At 41.6% G+C, this 26,408-nt stretch overlaps 1 protein-coding gene across 2 annotated transcripts in view; it reads right to left on the reverse strand.

Moving 5' to 3' along the window:
- TET3 (tet methylcytosine dioxygenase 3) overlaps positions 1-26,408 on the reverse strand; it is a 289,713-nt gene that overhangs the window by 251,347 nt on the left and 11,958 nt on the right. For both annotated transcript variants that reach the window (XM_085633448.1, XM_085633447.1), the window contains exon 2: positions 23,475-24,251. In XM_085633448.1, coding sequence (XP_085489574.1) covers positions 23,475-23,792 — 318 coding nt within the window. In that variant the 5' untranslated portion in view covers positions 23,793-24,251. The remainder of the gene's footprint in view (positions 1-23,474; positions 24,252-26,408) is intronic.

Here is a 26,408-nt window from a genome sequence, read left to right on the forward strand (position 1 = left end):
CCAGGATTTGTCCTTAAATGTATCGAGGTTTGCGTAAAAATAGTGAATTATATAGTTATACTAAGGATGAGATATCGTGATTTGTGCAGGTGTGGTGTTCGTCAGGGTCAAGCGATTGATCGCATCTGTGACGGGTCCCCAATCGTTTCTTTTAGTTTATAGCACTTTGCCCAACAAATTATAACAGGAAGTTTTTTTAAATAACATAATAAAAACTCACTCAAATCCGAGTGGAATGGCTAAAATATCATCAGTGGGACCCTGGATATGCATTCCAGCCGGAGACTTCAGATGTCCAAAGCTGCAGAGCACTGCTGTAGGAATGAGGAATGAAAGATGCCACAGACCGTGACTATCCTGCCAGCGTCCTTCTTCATAGAGGCTGATCAAGATATTTGCTTCTCCTCTTCAACTCCCTGTTGGTCCCCTGTTTAAGATCAGTAGCACGTGTATAGAATAGAAACGTATCTACTTCAGGGAAGCCACACTTGCTAATGTTTATGGGAGGCAAAGAAACCAACTCTGGGAGAAATCAACTTACTTTACTGCTCCCATGCAGCGGATCACATGGTTATAAAGGAGCTGCCCTTACCCCAGTACTTTCGATGCGACATACGCCCGCCACAGGCTGCGGTTGGATCAAGGTTTGGCACTATATGCGGACAGGCTCCTGTATCAAAACAGCCCTACCCAGCAAGCATACTGCAGTCAGTGCATTCAGTGATTTGGGTAGAATTTGTTGACGGCATGAATACCGGTGGCAAAAGTCTAAGTATTTTAAAAGTCAGTATTTTTGAACACCTGCGCTAATTATTGGACGAATTTACCACAGAAATACTCAAACTGAACTCTTGACCTCGGGGTAGACATATTTGGCTTCACCTTAGGAATATTAGTGGGCCACTAGACGCCACTTTCAAGTGAGCTGCAGGGACTCTGACGATACCCCCTACACTTAACTCAAAACAAATAAAGGGGTGGTCCTTATGAAGATGGACGCAAATTAGAAATTCCACCGAAACGAACGTTGACCCGGTTGTTTTATCTCAACCTACAACTCAATGACAGATATTCTCCTGCACTTTTTTCTCTGTTAGTACCAGCAGAGTATGTAATCGCGGTTGGAAAGGTCATGTATTACTTGAGAGTGTGATGGTGTGTTGCTGTGTAGGAGGTGAGAATGGTTGTGTGGTTGCCTATACGGGGCAGACTTCATGTAATGATGGATATATGTTTCACTGCATACGTACAATTGTCAATTTGTTTTATTTGCACAAGACAAATACTTGAGTTGTAACCATGTTGAAGAATTGAATATAGGCTTAATTTGGGGTTTCATAAATATGTTTTTAACTTCGTAATTTTGTATAATTAAATGAAAAAAGAAATTGCTATTGAAAAAAATATAAATACTTTTCAATAATCTAATAAAAAGATAAATTATAGTGTGCACATGCCTAGGAGTCAATAAATTCAGCAATGGTCAGCCCATAGAGCTCTTGTAGGCCTAGAAAGTACAGGTTAATTGGGAGTTTCTTGTTTCACTAACCCCAGTACTTACAGAATTTTGCTTAGACTACTGGATTCACCATTTTAGCACAAGGATGGAGCAATCTGTAACTATTTTGAAAAGAAGATATTGTTGCATTGTATTATATTGCATTTGCAGTGTCATCGCTCCACCAGCCAGGAGCACAACACTATTTGAAATACCAATTTTATCCTGGTAAAATACGCCTCAGAGCCTTTCAGATGTCAACTAACATGAAGACACCAAGGTAATAATGTCTTATTGTACCTTCATCCCCTACATTGCTTTTGTATAGGATGTCAGCAGCATATATGAGACCTATACCAGAGAAAAGAAGGGAGTTCAGAATCATAAAAAGTGGTTAGTTTTTCCACTACCATGGCTCTGTGAGAGCCAATGTTATCTTGGCTGTTGCCTAGCAACAAAACAAGCCACCATTTCAAGTGCATTTGCTAACTCTGGAACCAATTTTGCTACAAGATCTTTGCTCTCAACCACTGTAATAAACAAAACAAACAGTGTTCAATGATAAAGTGCAATGCTTCTAATTATGAAGACACTGCAATGCAAAATAAAAAAGAAATTCTAAATAAAATAAAAAAATATACGGGAGGGACATTATGCAAATAAATTCTCTTAACCGAATAGTTCAGGGGTCTCCAACCTTTTCTGTACCGATACTGCAAACAGTGCACAAAATAGTTAGGATCGTCACTGATTTATTAAAGAAAAAAAATCCCTGCGCATACATGCTTTGCACACCATGTCAGACACCCTAGAGGCCCAAATTAAGGTAGTCACCAAGCCAGTGAAGCAGTCAGGAGGTGGCAACATTTTTGAGAAAAAATAAACATGATCAAAACAATTAGAAGAAGCAGCTGTGCAGTCTAAGTTTAAATTATCTTAAACCAAAAAGGCTTATGAGTCTAGCAATGCTCAAGAGTGCACTAAAGATGCAGGATATCTTTCTTTTTTAATTCAATTGTGGCTTCTAATAGGATTTTAGGTTGCAACTACTGGTGAAATGCTCTATTGGTAACAGTTTGGGAATACAGCACAAAGCCGTCTTTTACTTTTCACGTTCTCGCTTTTCTTCTTGGTAGAGTTCCATGTGTTTTCCGCGTGCATTTGAAGTAGTGCTAAATTCGTGTATTACCAGAGTTATATCTGATGGAAGTACGCATGGTGGATGTGTGTTAACTCATGATGAACATTTTTAGTAGGTTTTGGCATAAAAACATAGTTGTACTCTAATGATTTTTCGAACTCGTGACCCATCTTGTTGCTCGGATTTTTATTCAAAGTCCTTGAAACTATTGTTTTTTCTCACCTCTCTTCTTTTCACATAGTTAATAGTCTTTCCTCTTTTGTTCACTGTGGCTTGCTGGCAGGTTAATCTAATGCTTTCTGGGGCGAATTCTTTATGTGCCCTGCCTAATAAACAGTAGGTATTCTGTCCTTATACTTCTAGAATCTTCTGCTGCTATTTACTCCGCTGATTATTCTATTATGCATTCTCTCTTGATTTAGGATGTTACTAGTGCGGCTGCTGCCTAATTTCGTTCTTCTCTTTACCACTCTCGCGCTGCTGACACACTGAGTGATCCCCTTGGCATTATCTTGGTGCAGAGCTGTTCATCTTTGAATTATAAAAAAAAAAAAAGTAGTACACAGTCCTGTGTTTGCCACTGTTGCCCTCAGAGGTTTCAGTTCGGTCCAGGAGAGGTAATAAAGGGATGGGCTGCTGCCACTTTGTTAATCCTGACCTACTGATTCCAACGCGTTTTACTACGGTCGCTCGGTGCAGGTGGAGTTACACCGGCGCCAATGTATTGTTTGCCTTTCGGACCCCAGAAGGCGCAGACTAATGCCATCACATGTCTCATAAGGCACTGAATGTTATATGTCCGCGTCCCGTCACGCGTGCGCCTTCCATGACTTCCCCATTTGTCTTTTGATGGCTCTCCACGAGTAGGCAGCTCCGAGGGCCTGGTGTCATCGCTGCTCTCCGCCTCAAGATACAAATGCTCCTGTTAGGGCGAGTTTGCCCGCAGGGTTACCACATTCATGGAAACGGCCGTGCCGCCTCCGTCCTCCCAGGACTGGGATTACTATGGCGCTTGTTGCTAAGGGAGCTTCCAGCTTCTCAGGTGCTGCTGCTAGCTCTGCGTGTACCTCACAGATGACGATTTAGTGGCAGCATCTCTGTCCGCTTACACAAATGGGTAGTGCCAGGCTGGTGCGTGCAGGGGGGGCGAGAGGGACAGCAGGGTAGAATTGCAGCGTAATGCGACGAGAAGTCGTTAGGATAAAATACTGCGCAAGGACAGAATATGGCAAGCCGGCACGCAGGTGAAAGAGGTGTATGTGGGATTAGGCCATGGTGAAAAGTGTTGTGTGAACTGAGGGGGCAGCGCAGGGCCATGCGCTATGCAGACAGCAGAACAGTGCTGCGTGAGCGGAGGCTAGTAGAGAAGTGCTGTATGCGCAGAGGACTGAAGAAAAATGCTGCGTGTGCTCGGGGGTCTCACAACAATGGTGTGTGAGTAGAGTGTTTCAAAAGAGCGTCATGAGAGCAGCATTTTAATCTATTTCCTTTTCTACTCCATCACTAGTTAAGACTGAAACTCTAACCAGCTGCATTGGCAGGGAAAGCGAAAGAGGATCGCGCCGGAGCTTGTCTTTATGGGGCCATGTGTTTGAAACACATGGCCCCATAAAGATAAGAAACCTTTCACGACGCACGGAAAGTAGGTGAGCCCGTCCAAGTGGGCCGGCTGAAAAAGCCAAAGGGAGGTAACATGGAAAGCTCTTTTCCAATGGCTGGCCACCATTTAGCATAAACGGTGACGACAGCCAATGGAAAAGAGGGGCGGGGCTTAAAGCCCTTTACTGAAGCTACCCAAAAACATTACATTTCGCCGAGCAAGCTACGCATGTGCGCAGCCACGCTAGGCGAGACCTAAAAACTAAATTTTAATGTCCTCATTATTTTTATGGTTCATCTGTTATTTTCACAATAGGTTTTTCAATGACTCGGCATTTACTTTATCTCTTTGGTCCATGACAGACCATTAGGTTGGTTCCTCCAACTAATTTTGTGACTTGACCACATCTTACGTAAGGTATATTTAGGCCTGCTGAGAGGGCGTAAGCAACAAAAAATATATGAGGATTCCCCATCAAAATTTGCAATATGCATCACCAAGCAGCAACGGTTTAAGCTTGTGCTGTATCCTGCTTGAAAGAACCGGTGGGTACCAAACAAACTGTTGGGAAATAAAGGTAGAACAAGAACAAACCACTCCATGGTTTGGCCCACAAAGGGAAGGTCAGGAGTGGGGTGAAAATGTGCAGTAATCTTTAGTTCAAAATATGTAGTGGTGTCGCTGAATTTATTTCAGTGACCAGGGAAAAAACACCTTCTGAAGCATACAAAGACGATCAAAAGGAAGGTAACAGCACAAAATGAGATTTAAAAGACAAACACTTAAATATGTTTTTAAATTATCAGTGGGGTTCACGGCGGTTACCGCATTATTTCAGCTCCAGAGGCATACTACTGATTGAAAACGAAGTCGCCTGAGTTCAATTAAAAGAAGTTCAGTCTAAACTAACCTACTTCCAAGAATAGGTGTGGTGCCTTGCTCTAAATTTCACCGTAGCAACACAGTGTTAGGATATTTAACGGAATGTTTTTTTTTTCCAAAACATTTCGCAATACAGCAGAAAACAGTACCGAAAAAGTGAGACTATCCCACTCTTATTAGTCAATTAAAATACATAGTGGCTTGGAGATTCTTGGAGGGGACGGCTCTCGCAGCAGGTAGCTTTGATGCTATATCCAAGCAGGAATATCCAATACAAGGGCACATTGGGGTGAGACCCAGGTTAGCGTAACACTACAACCAAACAAAAAGTTAAGATACTAGTTTCATATGCAGTCGGTTACTCAGGACTTTGGTACACGCCTGCTCACCTTGCAGGGGACATTCCTCTACCAACATCGACCTGTCAACCCGATTAACTATGCAATTGCCCTTTGCAGCCAATAAAGAGTGACACAGAAGGTTGGGAAACATTATTGAGCCTTGAATCTTTGGCCTTAAATAAAATTTAAAGAGTTTCCATTATTTAGGTATCTAGGAAAGACTTGTCCACTTCCTTGAAGTCTGTTAGAGGCACCCCGTGCACACTGATTCAACGAACGAAAGAGGAAATGAGAGTTCGCACATGTAAAACACTTTCTCTCCTACAAGACAACGCAGAAGAGGCAAGAAGCACGTTCTACAGCGCTGCATAATTGTCATCAGCATATCCTGCTGCATGTATTGTTACTGCAAAATGTTAACCCTCTCCCTATACAAAGATTCAAAATCAGATTCTACCTGACTGGGGATTGCGATCGCCAAGTGGTTGAGACAGTTTTAGAAAGAGGAGTCTGCAAGCCCGGCTCTTTCATTACCACCGACGTTCTTCATAGTAAAGAAATCAAAATCACCCTGCTTCACGGTAGAGGACCCGAGATTTTTCTCATCCCATTTTTTGCATGACTGTAGCTGTACAGACCCTTCTTCTTGTATGATCATTCATTTTTCGCCCAAAGAGTGCATGCATCAACAGGACAATGCACATTATGTAGCACCTTTTTTTCTGCTTTAGCTTGCCACCGGAAACAACTCCTTCCTCTGGCCTGACCTAAGAATTTCAGGCTCATGCCTTAAAAAAAGATGGGTTCCTTTACTGGTCAGTGCACTCAAACTGTTTTTTTCACCTAAAAAGGTATGGATGTTACATGTACATTTGTGTGCTTAGAATGCCTGGTGCAAAGGTTAATAATAATTACACCTAAAGTCTACTTTTGCTGGTATGCTGCACTACAACAGTAATAAACAGCCATCAAGCCCATTTCATCGCCTGTCGCAACATCACAGACCCAACTTTGTCTGACGTAAAACTTTAAATAATTAAAATATATCTGAAACTGTCACAAGTGCCATTAAAGGTTTCTAGGCATATTTTCTCTTCCAACTATCTACCCTCTGGGTGATCCCTACGCTTAATAAATCGGTATTAATAAAACCAATCTGTTATAAGGACACACCTTCCTATTCCTTTGGGGTTACAAATACATCCCCTAGGATACACTTGCAGAATTCTCTGCAAATAACTATCTTTATCATTCTTACACAAGCACAGCCATGCGCACACCAAAATGCACACAGACAAGACGTTTTGATTAGTCAGTGCGTGAAGAAAACGGTTCGATTTTGCAGGGCACTATACTTTTTCTCACGCGGAACAAAATTCAGCTTCATACTGTGATGGTCTGAATTAATGCGATATAATTGGGCATCCCGCGGAGACTGACAAATCCAGAAAATGATTTACCTTAACTGTATTCATTCCAGAAAAAGTATATAGGCAGACGTTCACAACATTAATTTATTAGAATCAAGAGCACGCCTGATCCCGTGATGGCGCCCGCATCCATTCATAAAACAAGACGCAACAACCGGTAGGAATGCTCTCCAGAACACGTCCCTTCCTCGTTCTAGGAGCCCCGACACTCCTTTACAGCGGGACGTGCCCACAATCAGCATCGAGGTGCGTTTAACAATTAGCACTATCTGTAATTATTTTATCTGACGAAAACAATTTAATGATTAAATTGGGCGTTGGTTTCAAGCTTACCAGCACACAGGTTGTGTAATTTGTTAGATTATTTCAACTGGGTTGCATCACTCACTACCGCCAGGCAGGGTTTTTTTTTTTTTTGGTCCTGTCTGACAATACCTTTGAAGCCAACATCACAATGGGGGAAATGTAGCACGACACAGACCCCCCCTCAACCCCCACATGCTGATGTTTCCTGCCCGTTTTTCGACTCTCCTACACAAACCCTTCTTTCCCAATGCCACGACTAGACTGACAACTGTATCCCTCTTTCTGCACCAGTCGAGTGTCTCGCAAATTCAAGAACTGGTCACGTACGAAGACAGCATGTTTGTGATGTTATGTACCATGTATTTCCCTCAGCCCGTAACCCAGGTTAGCAGGCAGCCATCTTGCCTTTTCCTGCTCAGAGCTCTGTGCTGCAATTACAGCCGGTGCATTCTTTCCTCTGTCAGACGAGAGTCATTATGAGAGCAGTGAGCTGCCTTTCATACCCCTCCCCCAAGACACACACGGCAACACACACACACTGCGGACATGACATGCATTGCCCATCCCTCTCAGGCAATTGTGAAGGCTGGGGGCGGGGCGTGCTATCTTCCTAATCCTTTCAGGTCTTCCATCACCACAGCAAACAGTATGAAGCTTTTCAGTGAACGATTTGTTCAAGTCTGCAGTAAAGCGCGGAGTGGAACATAAACTGCACCCAGAGGAGCAGCCGTGCGCGTGCCGCAGTTTAAATGGCAGAATTGGCAGATTTCCCAAGCTAGAAAGCAGGAATTGTAATGTCACTTACTGGTAATTCCCCCATGTGTGTGAGGGCAGTAAACCTCCATGCATAGTTTGACAAATAATTCTCTTTACATTTCGAACTAGGAATATGTGATGAAATAGAATAAATTGTAAAATGACTTGTTTGTCTCACGACCAACATTTGGCCATTTCCTGAGCTTTCTTTAGCAGCTGAGCTGACCTGAAACTATGTGTGAGGGGAGGACCAACATTCTGCGACATGGTTGACTAAATTAGGAGGCAAGACAAAGTAAATTGTGCAACGTAGTGTGGCACATCTTGTGATAAAATGACAAAAAGTATAAAGGAATACTAACACATTAACATTATCTGGGCAAGGGCTTTACCTCATTAGTACGAGTTTAATATCAATTCAGTAATAAGCAACTGAAAGGAGGGAGACTAGCCACCCCTTGCATGGGACCGTCCAATGTGCAGCAACACGTGTCACTGGGATGTTAGAAACTTTTGATTCATTTGAGCAAGAAACATTTTTTTGTTAAAGCCTGGGGATTCTGCAGCACATGCTAGATTGTGTGGCAAGTCCCTAATTATGTGGAAAAGTCAGAGTCGCATAATTCCAGTGGCCCAGACTATAGCTGGGCCTCTACTAAGTTGCAAAGGTTTTTTTCCCTCAGAACCTTTGCATATTTCTCGCAAGAACTATGAAAATATACTACGGTCATGAACTGACATGCTCAAATTTCTCCCCATTTTCACCCCAAAAAGCTTTTTTTCGGTCTGAACAACACTGCAGGAAACAGTTTTGGCACAAACATAAAAACATGCTTTTTTGGTCGCTAGGCTAACAATTCTGGTACTTCTTACAGAACTGTCAGTCATCCATCCATTTCAGTCGCAAAGAAAATATAGCAAGCATGAACAAACTCACAAGAAAATAACATATCCATTCGCTGTGAAATGCAGACACAAGCGAGAAAATATTATTCCCTAACAGGTAAGGGCCGGGCAAGGGAGAAACAATGCATGATCGAAGGAGACACTACCTAAAAGCAAATTATCAGGAATTTTGCAAACATTTGCTTGCACATTTAAACATTCACACATTCACTATCACCAGAATCTCTAGCTCAACACCAGACAGTTTATTTAAGAGATCATATAGGGATATCCCAGAGTGTAGGAGACCCAAGCGAAAGCGTCTGAAAGGTTTGTTGGTCCGATGCTCAGCAGGTGCAATTTTTCAGGGAGCAATCATGCTAACCCTAATAATTAGGTCAAACCACTTGTACAGTTCCATGATTAAGTAAAAAACAAATGAAATAACCGATTTGGTATAACCAGTACTAGGGCAAATCCCCCACAGACCTGCTTAAAGGCTGAACATGCAAAAAGAATGATGGATTTAACCCAGATCTCGACTGGGGGCGAATGTTTTGATTTGTTCTGCATTCCGTCCATCAATTGTGCTTCTTTTGCTTCCTCCCCCTAAATGTGCCAGGTATGCCCAGACGTGGGTGCCGGGCTCACTGTAAATTGTAAATTAATACTTGTATAGCGCACTACTCACCCGCAAGGGTCTCAAGGCGCTTGTACGAATACCGCTGTGGAACCCATCCTGGCTTTCCCTGTGAGGCGTCCACTCCTGGGCACGCCCAAGGTGGAGGCCAGGCATCCTTTAGCGTTGTGGGGGCCGTTGTGGAGATGAAGCAAGCTATTGCCCAGAGTTGCTGAGTGGATCTCCATGATTGGAATAGGCACCGAGGCGAGAATTATCAGGTCCGTGGAATTTTTGAGCCCAAGACCCGCCGGGGCGGGGAATTGAACCCTGGTCCTGGGCCAGACCTCTGCATCAAGTTCTGCCGCTCTAACCATTGAGCCACACTTCTCCACTGGATTCAAGCTATCCTTGCTGATGAGGGGTGAAAACCCGAAACCTGTCCTAGGATGCTGGTTTCCGGTCCAGGGAGTCCTGGCTTGGCAATTCAGGCTGGACTGTTCCCATGAAGCACAGGGTCAAGACAGATTTCCACATGGACTGGTCTAAACTGGGGTGGCATGGTGAGCAAAAGAATGATGGAATTAACCCAGATCTCTAGACTGGGGGTGAATGTTTCGATTTGTTCTGCATTCTGTCCATCAATTGGGTCTCTTTTGCTAAAGGCAGAAACATGTCATGAGGGAAGAGCAGCAGCAAAGTCTTTCTTCAATTGGAACAGCCAGTCCATGGTCTCACTTAAAAAAGGCAAATGGCTCTATGTGATTAAATGAAAGAAACAGATGCCACTGCAATTCAAACAGAAAAGTAGTAGAATAAAGAAAAAAAAGAAAAATCTTAAGAGTCAAAAGGTGCAGTGCCATCATTAGCCTCTCTCCAATCCACTTCCCTACTGCATTGTATATGATTACAGGCACGTACCAACCCACAAAATACCTCCTCTAGACTAGTCAACATCTGAGGCAAATTATGGCTTCTCCGACATCAGTTTCAGGACTCCTGATCACGAATAACATCAATTGTTTGGAAATGTGCCAATAACAGATATAGTCAGCAGTTGCTCCTGGAATTACCCGCTTGTGTTCATTCCACACTACGTTCTATACGCATAGCTTTGAACTTCACTCAATCCCACCAAAATCATATAGTTGATCCCATAAACCAACCGTGCTGGCATAAAACCTTCGGGCAGTTGCAATTCAATCTTTATTTGGATTATTTCCATCCACCTGCTCCAAACACATTGATCCGATAAGTTCTCCTTTTGGCATTCTTTTCTAAGTAACTGGTGCATGCACATGGTTGATTCTGTGAATGGAGAACTCCTCATCATTCCTTAAAAAAGAAGGAATCCTTCTGACTTTACAGTATCGTTTCGGCGATAGCCTATCCTATTAGGAAAGTAGATGCAGGGTAAATATGGCCAGGTGGGAGCTCTGGAGCACTCCAAGGAATAGATAAGGGATTCTACTTTTTTCGATTCTACCTTTTTCACCTGCCAGATATTTCTCATTTTCCTCTTTTGCCCGAAACAGTTCACTGGAATGTGGTTGATATCAGATAATCCGGGACAGTCCTGTTATGGTATCTGGATTTCCTAGCCAATCACACCAAAAAACTAAGCTCCGTTTCACTTAGATACAGGTCCAGCTTCCAAAAACTTCCTCTGTAAAGCGGACAAAAGAAAATGTAGTATTAAATGACACTAGAGTCAGGAATAAGACCTTCTTAGAAAAATATTATTTGAAGAATTGCTAAACAATGGTGTCCCGAAGCTTTTCCCAACACTACCATGTCCATATCAGTGCATACAAACATCTGATGATGAAAATTATCTAAAGGGGCACCTCCTACGCAACTAAGAGTTTGTTGCCAGTCACTTAAAAAGGCAAATCCATAACTCGCCCTGAACCGTTCTCAACAAAAACAAAGCCACAAATGTGCAGAAGCATTGAGGACACACCAGTTCAACTACTAGTCACAACCCCCATTCAGATATTGAATTAAACAGCTGAAAATGTTGCGCAGTAATTTGATGAAGTACAACCGGAACAAGGGCTTAAAAGACAACGTAGTAATTGAGGGGAATTGTGATCTAAATTTGTTTTCAGAAGTAAACAAATAGTTCTCAATCTTTGCACAGCTCTTGATCAAAGCGTTGCAAAGCTGGTCTTTCACCTGATGGATAAAACCGATTCAGAACAGTCAGCTACAAACTTGTGTTAACAATTCAGTTCCTTGCTGTCTAGTTGTCTACATACAGTGCTTTATGCAGTACAAGCATTACAAACTGCACCTAGTAAGCATAAAAATAAAAAAAATCCCACAGAATAAAAATGTACATAATTTCTCAAAAGTGGATTGACAGATTACAGGAGGTCCTACCCAAGGTGCAGTAAGCATACTCTGTATAAATTGTATAGGTAGATAACTTCACTAGAAAAGTAAATATTCACTATCAGAGAAATGGGTGAAATACCTTTAACAGTAAAATAGCTAATTCCAATATAAATCAATACATTTACTTCCGGTTGTCCAAAAGTAGACTACACAGATTTTCAATGGTGAAACACGCGGTATGGGGGTCCTTGGACAGAACAGGAAACAGCTCATACCAGTTTCAAGGACAGGCAATCCCAATGATGGTATTTTAGAATAATAACTTTTCAAGAAAGGTAAACCATATAAATAAGGCAATAATACTTCCCAATGTAATCTAAACAACAGTTTAGAGTTGCAAAATAATTCCTTTTTATTTCTAGCATCAGTTAAGCCTTTGTGGAAAAGAGGAAATGCTATAATCCTGAATAACAAAGAATATAAAAGTGAAATCATTCGACAGTAGAATAGAAATGGCAGGTTTATGAAACACCTGGATATCAAACACACAAAGAGCATTCTGAAGTGATGGCGACAACACAAAAATGTTTGGCATTACACAAAGTAAAGAAATAAATCAGAATGCATTGGGAAATCATAAAAAAACTGTATTTTATAAATAACAGTTTTCAGTTGGTAACAAAAAGGCACATGGGCTTTGTACCATATTCCCTAAAGCAGAGCCTGACTGCATCTGAGCCACTTGCACAGCATCTCTGGGGGTACGTGGTCTGCCAGCATTTTGCAGTTACTCTTATCTTTCAATTACACAATAAATAATCGCAACAAACCACAAAAGGTCTTACAGACGAAAAACTCATTTTGGTCATTCGGGAACTTGGGTACTATGTGTAGAGCTGGTATATACACAGTATTCAAACTCTGAAATCTCTATAAACAACCCATAAAACCAATAAACAAAGACTGAAAGATTGTATTTTTGAGTTAATTTGCAGAGATAAATCAAATATTAGGTTTTTAAGCTAATGCATTATTTTCAGGGGATAGACACAGCTATTGGTGACCCCTATGCACCATTACATACCAATGTAGTCAACACAAGGTAAACTTTAACTATTCCATCAAGATTCTAGTTCAGTTATAAAGATTACAAAATTTCAAATTGGTTGTTAATAATATGGAAGGGACTTAAAAGAGATTGTGGGATATATATATCTATATATTTCAAATTAAAGATTCAAGGCTTGCCTATTTAAAAATATCACAGTTTACATGTTTTTACTTACATTTTCATGTTTTAAGAAATACACAAGTCTAATGCATAGCTACTAAAACTCAACGAAGATTTACTTAGGACAACTACATCAGGGCACGACAAACTGTCCACTGGAAAATGATCTTTGCAATAAGTGCCATAAAACTATACCTATATTTTCAAGTAACTATACTAATCTATCCGCTAGAAATTTTAAAATATTTCAGGAGGTTACACAAAGCCTTTTCACATTGAAGCCAAAGAGAGGTGGAGAGCAAAATTTACTGACCAGAAATTGTAATAGAGAATTTTTTTTCATGCGTATAGTTGTAATACGGCTACTTTTCTCATATTTTGTATGAAATAACATACAATGCAAGATTTAGTTCACCTTGGTTCCAAGAAGGAGGTTCCTCATGTTATGTAGATTCCCCACAAAAGGTTTCACAATTGTTTTTTTATAAATAAAAAGAATCAATCCATTTGGGAGCATAATCGGTGACAATTCTACCTTGATAAGGTCCACTCAATTGTATAATACATCTGCTACAGAGTAATCTTGTTTACCAACCATTTTGGCAAAAAAATAAAATTTAAAAAAAGGCTTTGCTTTTCCTTTAAAGTTAAATACGGTTATTTGACCAATACACAAGGAGGGTAGCTGTTCCTGTACAGGAGATGTATGATTGGACTGTGAATTGAGTGAGGGGATCTTCCTTATTGGAAGATGGTGCCCTCCAATAAGTCAACTATGACGGATTGAGGAGGTACCCGGAGAATCTGTCAAAAACACAAGGTTTAAGTTGAGAAACATGAAAAGTAGGATGGACTTTCCAAGAATCAAGAAAGAGCAAGCGCACAGTGACAGGATTAATCTTGTGGGTGACAAACAAAGGGACCCACAAATCAGGGGCTAAACCTAGACATCCTACCCCCAGAAGGCAAAACTGGGACGACAACCATACCTGATAAGCCAGTTCAGGACACCAATGTTTATTGGAATAGGCTTTCATCCTATCCCTGGCCAACTGTAGGTTTTTCACCACTTATTTTCTTGTTTTATCTTGTAAACAAAACAACTCTCCCACTCTTGTTACAAGAGGACAAGATCTGGGTTGAAACCCTTGCAAACAGAAAAAAAGGGAGCGGCCTTGATGGCACTATGAACACTATTGTTAAAGATGAACTCTGCAAAAGGAAGAAGGGATACTCAATTGTCAGCAAAAACATCTAAAGTATTGTTCTAAGTTTATACCGTTTGTAGCATTGTTTTCAAATGCCAATAAATACAGATTTAAAAAAAGTATTGTTCTAAAGTTTGGTTGGTCCCCTCAGTAAGTCCATTGGTTTGTGGGTGAAAACCTGAAGATAAAGGTCAAGATATAACCAATAACGAGCAAAAATCTTTCCCAAATATGAGATATAAACTGCGGGTCTCAGTCTGAGATTATTTTATGTGGACATCCATGTAATCTGTGAACATCACAAAGAAAATATTTTTCTGTTTCCTTGGCAATGGGTAACTGTGTAAGGGCTGAAAAATGGGCCATCTTTGAAAAGGAGTACATCACAACCATTCTTGTAGTTTTTCCCTCTGAGATAGACAAGTCCACAATGAAATCTATCCTAGTAGAAAGCCAAGGATCAGTGGCCACAGGTAAGGTTGTAGTAAATTCAAAGGTCTTTGGTGCAATACTTTCACTTGGGAACAAGTCAGACAAGAGGACACAACTCTTGGAATACTGCACTATGGATGGCCACCAAAAACACTGAGAGCGCAATGCCAAGGTATTTTTAAACCCTTTATGACCTGCAAATTTGGTATCAGGACAAAATTGGATAGTCTTTTGAAAATCTGGGTAGATACGAAAAGGAAATCATTGTAAATATACCATCCTTGGTGAGCAAAGGGAATTTCTCCAATTCTGGTAGCAGTGCTCTTTGTTGCGGTCTCTGCACTTGCTCAATGAATGAGGTTATACCCAGAAGCACTCCGTCAAGAGACAGTTTGGTTTGCTGAGAAATCATGGTCTCCTCAGGGAATTGTCGAGATAGAGCATCTGCGATCTTATTAGCAGTTCCAAAATGAATGTCACATGGAAGTCAAACTAAGAAAAGACATAAGCCTGTCGACCATTGCAACGCTGAATGGTTTTTTAAAGATTTAAGGTTACGATGGTCTGTTCTTATTTCAAAAGAATACCTGGTTCCTAATAGTAGATATCTCCATTCAGTGCACGCCTCTTTCGTGGCCAATAATTCGCTTTCTAACACTGAATAGTTTTGCTCAGAAGATGTTAGAGAACAAGAGTAATAGAACACAGGGGGTTACTGAGAGTCATCTGGTCTCTGTAAAAGAACCGCCCAGAGCATTCTCTGAGGAGTTGGTTTCTACCACAAAAGGGCGTCTCGGTGTCAGGATGTCGAAGGACAGGTGATGGACTTCCTTAGATATGGAAAGGACATCTCAGCACGAGGATCCCATTGGAAACAGTGGCCCAGATTCTCCTTCTTGAGGAGGAGGGAGATTTCAGATGAGCAGGTATGGAAATCCAATATGAACTGCTGATAAAAATTGGCAAAACCGCCAAAAATGCTGGGTTTCCTTGAAAGTTGATGGAGCTGGCCTATCAAAAACTGTAGTGATCTTACTAGGATCCATAGCGACACCAGACACATTTAGTTTGAATCCTAAGTGCTCAACTTCTGGTTTCTCAAACATGTACTTTTCTGGTTTGCAAGTTAAATGATTCTTCTGTAATCAGAATAACATCTCAGAAACAAGCGGACGAAGGTCAGATAAAGTTTTAGAAAAGATCAGGCTGTCATCAAGATATATGATGACAGATTGATTCAGTAGGTCTGCGAAAATGCGATCCAAAAATCTCTGGAAGACTGCATTGTAGAGACCGAATGGTATAACTCTATAATCAGAGACCAAAAGGGGAATGAAAAGCCATCTTCCACTCATCACCCTCTATTATTCGTAGCAGATGGTACAGTCTTTTAAGGTCTAGCTTGGTAAATATAATAGCTTCTTAAATTACTTCAAAGATGTAGAAGAGAGTACTGATCCTCAATTGTTATCTCATCAACTTCCTGAAAAATTGATACAAGTTCGAAGATCTTTCGTCTTCTCGGTAATGAAGAATAAGGGAGCTCCTGCAGGTGAAGCAAAGGGTGCTATGAGACCGCTTTCTAAGTTCTCCTTTAAATACTGCCATAGCACATCCATCTAGGATTCAAATAGGGAGTACACTAGACTAAAAGGGATTTCAAATCCAGGTTGCAACTCAATGGCTCAGTCACATGTACGGAGGGGGGAGGGGGGGGGGGGGGGGGACAGCTACTTTACTGTAGGTGACGAGAAGACATCTAAAAATTCTTAATAGAGCTCTGGAACCACTGCCATAGTAGCCAATGGGGTCTGGTTCTGTTCACTTGCCACATCACAATTGACTGGTTCTTGCAGAGCTTCCAAACAGCATTGGTGGCAATAGACTGAACTCAAGAGATAGTACAAGTTGCCCAGTTGAGATATGGACTATGTAAACCAGCCATGGAAGTCGTAGAATGACTGGGAGGCTTAATCAGATCAAAACTAAATGTGCTTAGGATTATTGTAGATCATCATATAAAGCATTGTTGAACACTCCGAAACAGGACCAAAAACCAAAGGGGTACCATCAATCTTTGGAAAACTTCTATCCAGTCCTTAGACTGTTTGGGAATCTGACAAGCAGATGCCCATGTAGCATCCAGAAAATTGCTTGTTGCGCCGCAACCTAGCAGGGCCATGGTTGACAGTGATCTTCCAGAATCCCATTGCAGGATCTTACATAACGAGAATAACTGTGTCCTATTTGAAGGGACAGATTTGGAACTGGATATTGGACTCGGATTTCGTACATCCAATCTCTTCTTCCTCTCCAGAGATGGACTTGTGCATTTCCAGATGGCTTGGATGGACGTACTGGACACTCTTTTACCAAATGACCTTGATCGCCACAATGTAAGCAAAGATCATTTCTATGAATTCTTAGTTTTTGCCTTTTCTGTCAAAGGACCTCGCACAGAATCAATTTGCGTCGGTTTTTCTGGGGCTTCTGTGGGTCTTTGTGTTTCAGGTCACAGGGAAGGCCTCTCTTTTTCCTTTCCTTTAAACAAAATTCCATGTGTAGCGCAGTTTCAAAAGGATAATTTAAGGTGGATAGTCGAGGTACATATACCAGTTCATCCTTAATTTCTTCTTTTAGGCCACATCTAAACTGAGTAAGAAGAGTATGCGGACCTTCCTTTTCAATGCTATGCCTTTACCATTTCCCAAAAAGCACCTGCAGAATCGTCATGTGAAAGTCAATCCGATTTAGGCTTTCAAGGGACCTATATTTTCCTGGAAGAAGCTTCGGAGGGGGCTGAAGCAAGGGGGACTAGCCCTTCCGAATTTCTAGGTGCGCTGTTATGCTTTTCAATGGGATAACCTTCACCTCTTGGCTAAGGAGCTGGATGATTCTTGCATGGGTCAATTGTATAGTGGTATGCTGAGGCATATTGGACCTGGCAAGTTTTTGTTCAAATTCAGGACCCAGAGATTCTTGAAGCTGGCAAGGCTGAATGTTTTGTTGGCTGCATTATTAAGGGTATGGATGTACTTCAGAAAGCTCTTGGGATTCAGTATTATGCAGACCCAGCACATATATGGGTCACTCTGGGGACTACGGAGTGGCTTAAGGATAAACTTAGTCTGCTACTTCGAAATGAGAAGTGCTATACCTGGGGAAATCTTAGGAGGGCGGACCAGTTGGCTTCATGGCAGGTGTTCTTCGACTTTGAGAAGGATGGTCTCAAAATTGAAGTACCTACAACTTGACTCTTGATGGACGTCTCAGGGACAATCTGAAGTAAGTGAACCACTCTGGGAGGACTTCCTTTGATAGTTTGGAACTAAAAACCAACTCAGGAAAGAAATAGTGTAATGGTATTGGACACATTAATCACTTTATATTGACAAACTTCTTCAGAGCTGCTCTCTGCTCGTTCTTTTAGCAACTACAAACTAAGCATTAGCTTGAGTTCCTGCATTATGGTACTTTTGAATAGATACATGGTACTCTTTAATCTTTTATCCTCAAATGAAAATAAAATCAACGATGCTTAAAGTGCTATGACTGGAAGGATATGCAAAACTAATGGGGCGACCCAACAGGGAAACCAAGCGACCACTATCTACAGCATTAAATCAGAGCAGCACATTATTTACTTTGATTGTATTATTACAACTCATTGTCATATGTCCTGCCCAATTAAGAAACTAGATACACAGAAGAATCTAGCACATTTATCTACTATTTGAGCCAGATAATTTTAAAGCCAACATTTGGTCCTTATACATTCCAAACAGATGCAATTGCCTGACGTGGCCGGCTCTAACTTTGTGAATGTACTAAAGGCAGGCAGTGATGGCTGTTATCTGCCTCTAGCACAATTCAGACAAGACAGGTCCTCATTTAAGGGCAGATAGTTTGGTTGCTGGCACTTGAGTTGGTGATCCCATCCAATTAGGGCAATGCCCCACTTCAGAACCGATGGTGAGATATCTGGGGGTCATTATAGAGGACTTTAGATATTTTTCCTCCACAAATTGAAGAAAAATTACTGCCAGTTTGCTTGCAGAGGCGGAAAGGTTTTGTAGAAATGTTGCCTTTCATCCCATAATCAGCACATTTTTCAATCCTTCGCATGCTAATTGAATCTAGGCTGGACTATGCAATTCCTTCTACTGAGGGCTACAAGCCTACCAATTACAACAGCTTCAAACAATTTGATGCTGTGTTGCACAATGTCTTCTACATTTGCAGTGCCATGTCGCAACAGCTAGCCATATTCAGACCCTGTACTGGCCTTCTATTGAGAAAAGTATTGTTTTTAAAAGCTTATGCATTTGCTTTAAAGCACCACATGGTTGTGACTCTGACTTCAAGGAGCTATTCACACAGTATTCGCAACTCAGCAGCCCAGTTGCAACACATTCCCAAGGTCAAGTAAAACCACATTACCATCCCTGAATATTAGATGTAAACAAATTTTGATTTTGGACCAGTGTGCTTGTGCACTGTCAGTGACTTGGCCTAAGAGGGTGTGAAAGAGGTGTAACTGGATCATAAATTCAAATCTGTTCCTGACAGGGGCCCCCGAAATATGTTTGGCCCAGGGCCCCCAAAATCCTTAAGACATCCATGGGTGGGCTCAGCAATTCCTCCGACAGTAGCATCCTCAAGTGCGTATTCAGAAGCGAGGGCAGCTGACCGCGCTCGCCTGCAAGCTCCCTTTGTGGTGTTCCTTCCTGGTTTGGCTTCCCATCATGTGAATCCCTTATCTATAATCACAACGAACATCCCACACAGTTTTAAAATACTAAGAGTACTCCCTTACGCCTCATGTGGCCTGCTCTCTTCTCGAACTCGGACCCATCTGTTCACACAGAATTCCTTGCAGCTCCTAACCTGCTCTGCATCGCGACTCTGCTCTTCAGGTTTTGGTTCCCGCAAGCAGAAAGATGGTGCCGCCGTCGAGGGCTGGCGATACATGTCACCGTCTCAGCTCTCCAGTAATGGATCGCACACGAAAGGAGTCTGGAATCCATGCGATGAGAGAGCCAGTGGCAGGTACACACCAACACAACGTCTATGCTTCCATGGACAGCCACACTGGAGTCCATGTAGGGGCCATTAACTTGGTTAGGTTTCTGCCTAGGCAAAGTTTTTTGTGTTTTTTACTGCCCCACTTTAAATACTTTGTTTAAAAATCATTATGTGCATATTATATAAGAAAAATTATTTTGCACTTAAGTACAAGCATTGTACAGCTAGAACCATTTGTCTATATCAGTCAAATTTTAGTTCTCTTATTTTTACAACTATTCTTGGTCACTGTTAGAAGCTTCTTGCTCAGATGTGTAGCTCCAGTTGAACTCTTCGCCCTCCATTTCCAGCAGTTGACATTACAAATTACATCCATTTACGGGTTTGGCTTCATAGTCCTAAGCATGAATGATCCGCATCACAACTGTGGATTTCATGTCCTACTTTAAATGGGGACAATCCCAGTATTGGACCAGGCACATAACACTTATGTTAAAGGATAAGCTGAGCTATGAAATCAGCATTAGAATTAGTGAAGACCACTCAAATAATCAGCAAGACAGGCAAGACAGCTCCACTTTCCCAGTTCATTAAGACGAAGACATTTCACACTGCAGATTTCTCTACCAACAAGATCCGTTTGTGGAAACCACGACAATTGCCAACCATTTATGTTTTGGGGGAAAAAGCAGAAAAGACTTATCGTGCTATCTGATCACACAAACGTTTGTATCAAGAGATATAAACGGATATCTACGAATAACAAATACTACAAGGTAATTTTGGAGAGGATAATTAGGGCTGCAAAGGAAAGGACCAACCTCCTTAAGACCACAGTCTACCCCAGGCCTGGTCTACCCTCTCTGAACGGATCCCCTAGCCTAGTGGAAGGAAATGCAGGGGGTTGGTAGAAATACTGAATGTAACATTTCTTAAAGTAGGCGGAAGCAAAAGAAGCCTGTCCAAGTCCTGCATCTCCCCAACTCCCCCAGATTTACCCTCCCACAACAAAGCACAAGCTGATAAAAGCACACCAGTTCCTCTCTTCATAGGCAATACATTAATTGGCTCACTTGGTAAGGCCATATACACCATTTACGTACAAGTAATATAATTATTAAAGTAAATCAAATGTGAAGATGATGGAAGATATGAGAAAGGGTATAAAGCGCAAACAGTGTGAAACACATGTAACATGCTTACAAAGAAACAAAACTTTACATAGCAACGGTTAAATCGAAAAGGGTAGACCTGCACTGATCATCGCACAAATCTGAAGGAGGGCCTGACCTGGCAGTTCAGGCTGGGCTGTTCCCATTGGGAGCAGGGTCAAGACTGATTTGCATATGGCTGGGTTCAAACCGGAATGGCATGGGGAGCAAAGGCCCAGATCTCTGTACTTGGGTGAATATTTGACATGGTTCAACATTCTATCCATCAATTGTTCTTTTTACATTTTTCACCCCGAGTAGGACGAGTATGGCCAGACGTTGGTCCCATGCTCTCCATGCCACTAAAGTCAAGCTAGCCTGGCTGATGACGGCTGAAACCCCGTAACCGGTCCTAGGACGCTTGTTTCCAGTCCAGGGAGGACCTGGCCTGGCAGTTCGGGCTGCGCTGTTTCCATTGGGAGCAGAGTCAAGACTGATTTGCATATGGCTGGGTTCAAACTGGAATGGTGTGGATTTAGGCCCAGATCAGTACTTGGGTGAATGTTTGACATTGTTCAACATTCTGTCCATCAATTGTTCTTTTTGCAGGAGTAAATAGATAGCCAGGGAACACAAGAGCATACAATGTAATGCAACATCACAAGATGTAGTACTGAACGTTTTACTCACATTGACGTAACAACGCTCCAAGAGTTCACAATAAATCTCATCAACACTACCCTAATAGCAGACCTCAAAATCGACTACTACGGAGCTGCCTACACGATATACACAGACTGTAACAAATGCCATTCTCGTTCTTCCCTCCATTAAAACAATAGTCCATGCAGTAATCACATCACAACTTGATTGTGCAAACAGCTTGTACTTGGGGCTGCCAGCATATCCTACTCAGAAAACTGCAAATAGTGCAGAATGCGGCAGCCAGGCTCATTAGAAACATCCCACAAGGCATTGAATATCCCCCACTTGCGCAGTCTCCATTGGCTGCCTGTCAAGAGAAGAACTGAATTTAAGGCACTAACTCTCGCTCACAGAGCACTCAATGATATTGTCCCACAATACTTAAAGAAGAGAGTTCGTAAATACAATCAGTCGAGGACCCTAAGATCTAATAATCACGAGTGCCTTATTATCCCCAGTTTCTCTAAACCTAGAACTGGAGGACGACCTTTTTCCGTCAAAACTGCAATCTTATGGAACTCCATGCCCGATCATATTAGAGAAACCAAATCTGAACTCATTTTCCGGAAGTTAAAGACTTGGCTCTTCAGTCTCCCGTAATAAACTAGGGACTGACAACTCTTAGAGTTATCATTTGTCAGAGTTTGTAAATCACCTTTCACCGTGTCCGCAAGTGCCGGGAAACCCCCGGTGGGGGTAGCTGCGCGCTATATAGATTAGAAATAATAATAATAATTAAGGCCAGGTCACTCCCTCTCTCTCCGCCACCTTTGTTCTCAAACTTCATATTGATTGGCAACAAACCCCATCCCATTAATTTGGAGGCACTGACCCTTTATACTCAGGGGCACAACTTCCTACTCTATGCGCAATGGGGCACACAATACTGTACAAGAAATGATAGATCAGGGTGAATCCCCATAGGGCTGAGTCACTTGGCAAAAAAACAATCCACTCCACTTATGGCAGCCTGCTATTGTTCACCCCCAAAAGTTCATATTCATAATTTTGCACTATAATTATTTCAGATCTAAAATGTCCTATTTTTCAAAACTTTAGATAATAATAATGTTGGGCAGGCAAGTACATAAGTGGGATATTCAGATTAGGTTAATATGTCTATCTATCTTATAATATACATTATAAGCGACTTTACCACATTATAAAATAACACAAAAGGAAAACTTTTTAAAGACAAAATGGGTTGGGGAGGATTAATACACAAAAACATTATATTTAATACTAAATAATAAATAGGAAATGGATAGGAAAAAATAACTACATGTTAAATAGTTAAAATAAATGTATAGGCACTAACTAGGTCAAAAATAAAAAAAGCAATTCGAAATCAATGATACAAAAAAAAGTGAATTTATGTGGGTCAAAACTAACATAGAAACCCATGCGACGGGCATCAATCAATAGCGTAACAATAATCCCCACAGTGCGAGGAAGCACAGAGCTACAAGGGCCCCTCTCTGGCACTGTGCAAGGGCTGCGCTGAGAGCTCCTGACTAGTTCCGGAGTGTGGGGGTGCCCCCTCTATGTACTTTGAAAAGAGACCACCCCTCAAGTTTCGTTACACCACTGGCATCAATCACACAAAGATCACCCCGTTGGTAAAAACCAATGATGGTAATAAAGGGATATTGTACAAGAATTTGCAGAAATTAGGCCTAATATTGCATTTTGTTTTTCCTTCAATTGAATCTATGATCCCAGGAAAGGCTGTGTTCTCCAACACATAGGATACAAGCGACCAGCTCATACATCAACAAATATTAATTTCAACATTAGTCCCAGCTATACAGAAGAACCCCCTAAAAAAGAAACCTTACACATTTCAATTTTGCACTTTGAGAAACATAAGCATTGTAAAGAAGAGTTGCAGTTTGAAATTTGGCTGATCTATAGACCTTCTTACCTCCGACTCATTATGGGTTCCAGATTTCTTTTTGAGCCTTTCACATTTCCGTAATTTACAGATTTGGTGGCTAGTTCTTCGATTGATACAATTGTAGCATGACCCGCAGGCTTCCTTCCTCATACACGGGGTGCAGACTCCACAGCGCTTCCGTTTCTTGCGGGTCTGACCCGCCGCCTCTTTATTTTTCCGAGCATCACCCTTTTCTTCCATCACCAATGTATCTACGAAGCCCTCCAGCATGTTTTTATCGCCACAAATGTCATACAGTTCCTGTGCGGTTTCATTAATATGCATTGGCAATTGGATGGTTTCCATGATCGTGTCAGCAAAGAGTGCACTTGTGAGAAAAAGCTATCCAAGGAATACGCCGAATAGAATTAAAATCAAAGTCAGAAAGTCAGCAATGGCCACTTTAGTGTTTCAATTGGGGCTCTTGTGCCATTAAAAATACATTTAGAGTAAAAATGAATTAAAAATGTGGTCTAACTGATAAATTTACGCATATCTTTCATGTGTCGGAGCATGCATCACACACCCCCCTCATCTGGTTTCACAATTTAGTATTTCTCTCCACTTGGCGTTTTTGTTCCTTTCTTCGGACTCTCTTGTCCCAAGAAACCAAGCAACTTCCATTATGTCAAACATTATGAAAGAGATGTCTTTCCTCGTCCTCCCATTTGGTCTGAAGCTCTGTTAAAACGCAGCGCTGGTCCAAAAGCCATCTTTTACTCACCATGGCTAGGGCGCTAGCAGGACCAGCCAAAGAAAGATTACCTAAAAAAAAGAGAAGAAAGTTCAGTCAATGTGTGTATTTTCTATTAAATTAATTGAAAATGTGTTCAGGGCAATCAATTAGAATCCACAAGAGGACCACCGTGGCTAAAAAACAAAAGGCAAAACCTTTCAAGGGTTCCAGATAGAAGTGTACAAAACAATTTGTGCCTGTATCAGGTAAGAGGATCTCAATATAAGACTGACCTGCTCCACTTTAATGATGGTGCATGTTTTATGGGAAGGCTGCCCATTAAATGCCATCTTGCTTGGGAAAATACTACATGGCTTAATGATACAGGCTAACTTGGACATACCATACCAGAAGCGGATCGAGTTGATAGGGCCATATTCTTGGATGCCAAGCCAAAACATATTCCAAGTGACTAAGGACAACATTGAAGGCTAATAAAGGAGATAAGCCCAAACTTCCATTTTTATATTGTCATTAAGGCCTCCCCTTCATGGTTCACACGGCTCCTGCTTGCAGCCCTACTTGTGCTATCATTTTTTCGTGGTGCACTCATGCTTACTCCTGCCCACCAGGACCCTCAGCAATGACCCGTTATTGCTTCCCTTTCGTTGTCCGCACACCACTATCCTGACCCAACTGTCTACACGTAATGAGAAGAAAGACCATTTTTACAGCAACAAACTGGAAACGTCATAGTGTCTGCCGTGTTTAGGAAACCATGAAGTATTACCGTCTTTGTCCTGAAAAAGGAGCTTTTCAAAGGTTCGCTCAAAAGTCAGACTTTCAAAAATACAATTGTTATATATGGTTTTTAAGGCATTAAAATGTGTGTTTTCAGACAAGAGCCACCAACAGAGGCCACCTTAGAAAAGTTGTATCTGTCACAGAAGCAAAGCTGCCAATGAAACGCAACCTAAAAAGGCCAGCTCCCTAAATTATCCTATGAACCAACTGAAAGTTATCCCTGTGGGGATGCTTGCTCCATTAAACACACAGGGGTATCTTCAGAGAGCAGTTGTGCCGCCTACACCCACGACTACAAGCCATGCTTCCCCCAAAGCAGGGCTTTATTCACAGCAGAAGGAAAACAACAATTATGACACTGCAGCTCAATGTAACATCACGCTAAGTAAGTAAAATATTAATACAGGGATTAAGTTGCTGCACCAGTCACATATTTAGATGCAGACAACGCTTTCAAGTGCCTTACATTTATTATTAAGGGATTCGAGGCACAGGATGAGTGCGATTTGCTCAGCGAGTTAAGTCTAGGAAACAAACCTCTGGCGCCATGACCTTAGATGGAACACCAAGGTCTCAATCACCAGTGCAAACGGAACATAAACATTATGTATGAAAGAACGTGTCTATTCTTCACCATCTGTCGATTCTCAGCCTCTTTACTGCCATAGTATTTTAGCGTTTTTTTTTCTTTTTTACATAAAAGTACTGAATGCGGCACCCTAAACACTTCGATGCATTTGGTCAAATGAATTTTTTTTTTTTATAGCAGGCTCTCGTAAAAAAAAAAAAAAAAGACAGACCCCAGCGTCGCAATTCAGTTCGCAGGCAGTGTTTTGCAGGTCATCTGGGCTACACGCAATATTATGGAATTGGAATTTTGAGTCAGGGGATCCACGTTAATTTGTTGTTGATCTGAGGCATGAATGAGCTCACTGGGTTTCATCTCTTTGTATCTGGGTCCTCCAATATGAAAGTTTTAGGATTTGGTTTCTGTAGCTCGAGTCAAATTCTTACAGCAGTCATGATGCCTTCAGCCCTGGAGTTATATTGTCCATAAGCGCGATCCTAGAGTTGTGTTATTCAGGGGCGTGCAGGTTGGGCTTATCGGATGATCACTGTGCTAGTCTATTTTACATCTTCACATTCTAACTGGCATCACAAGGAAGGAATATATTCTTCCTAGACGTGTACGGTGTGTGCGCGTGTCTAGTTAGTTTAAATAACAATGTTAAGAGAAGGCTAAGATACTGACAGTGGAGTGTGACGCGTCGCACTGCGAAGTGCTGACTTAGCAGATAGTCTTGGCAGATGTCCTACTACAAAGTTGGCTCCCTAGGAGGAGACACAAATTTGTTCCAGTCCGAGCCATCTTGTCAGGGTGAGGGATCTCAGGCAGCTGCTCTGCATCTAGTTTTCTGGGAGGCATTTGCCTCTGCCATGTG

Source organism: Triturus cristatus, chromosome 11 (assembly GCF_964204655.1).
Source record: "Triturus cristatus chromosome 11, aTriCri1.1, whole genome shotgun sequence".
In the NCBI taxonomy this organism is placed as follows: domain Eukaryota; kingdom Metazoa; phylum Chordata; class Amphibia; order Caudata; family Salamandridae; genus Triturus; species Triturus cristatus.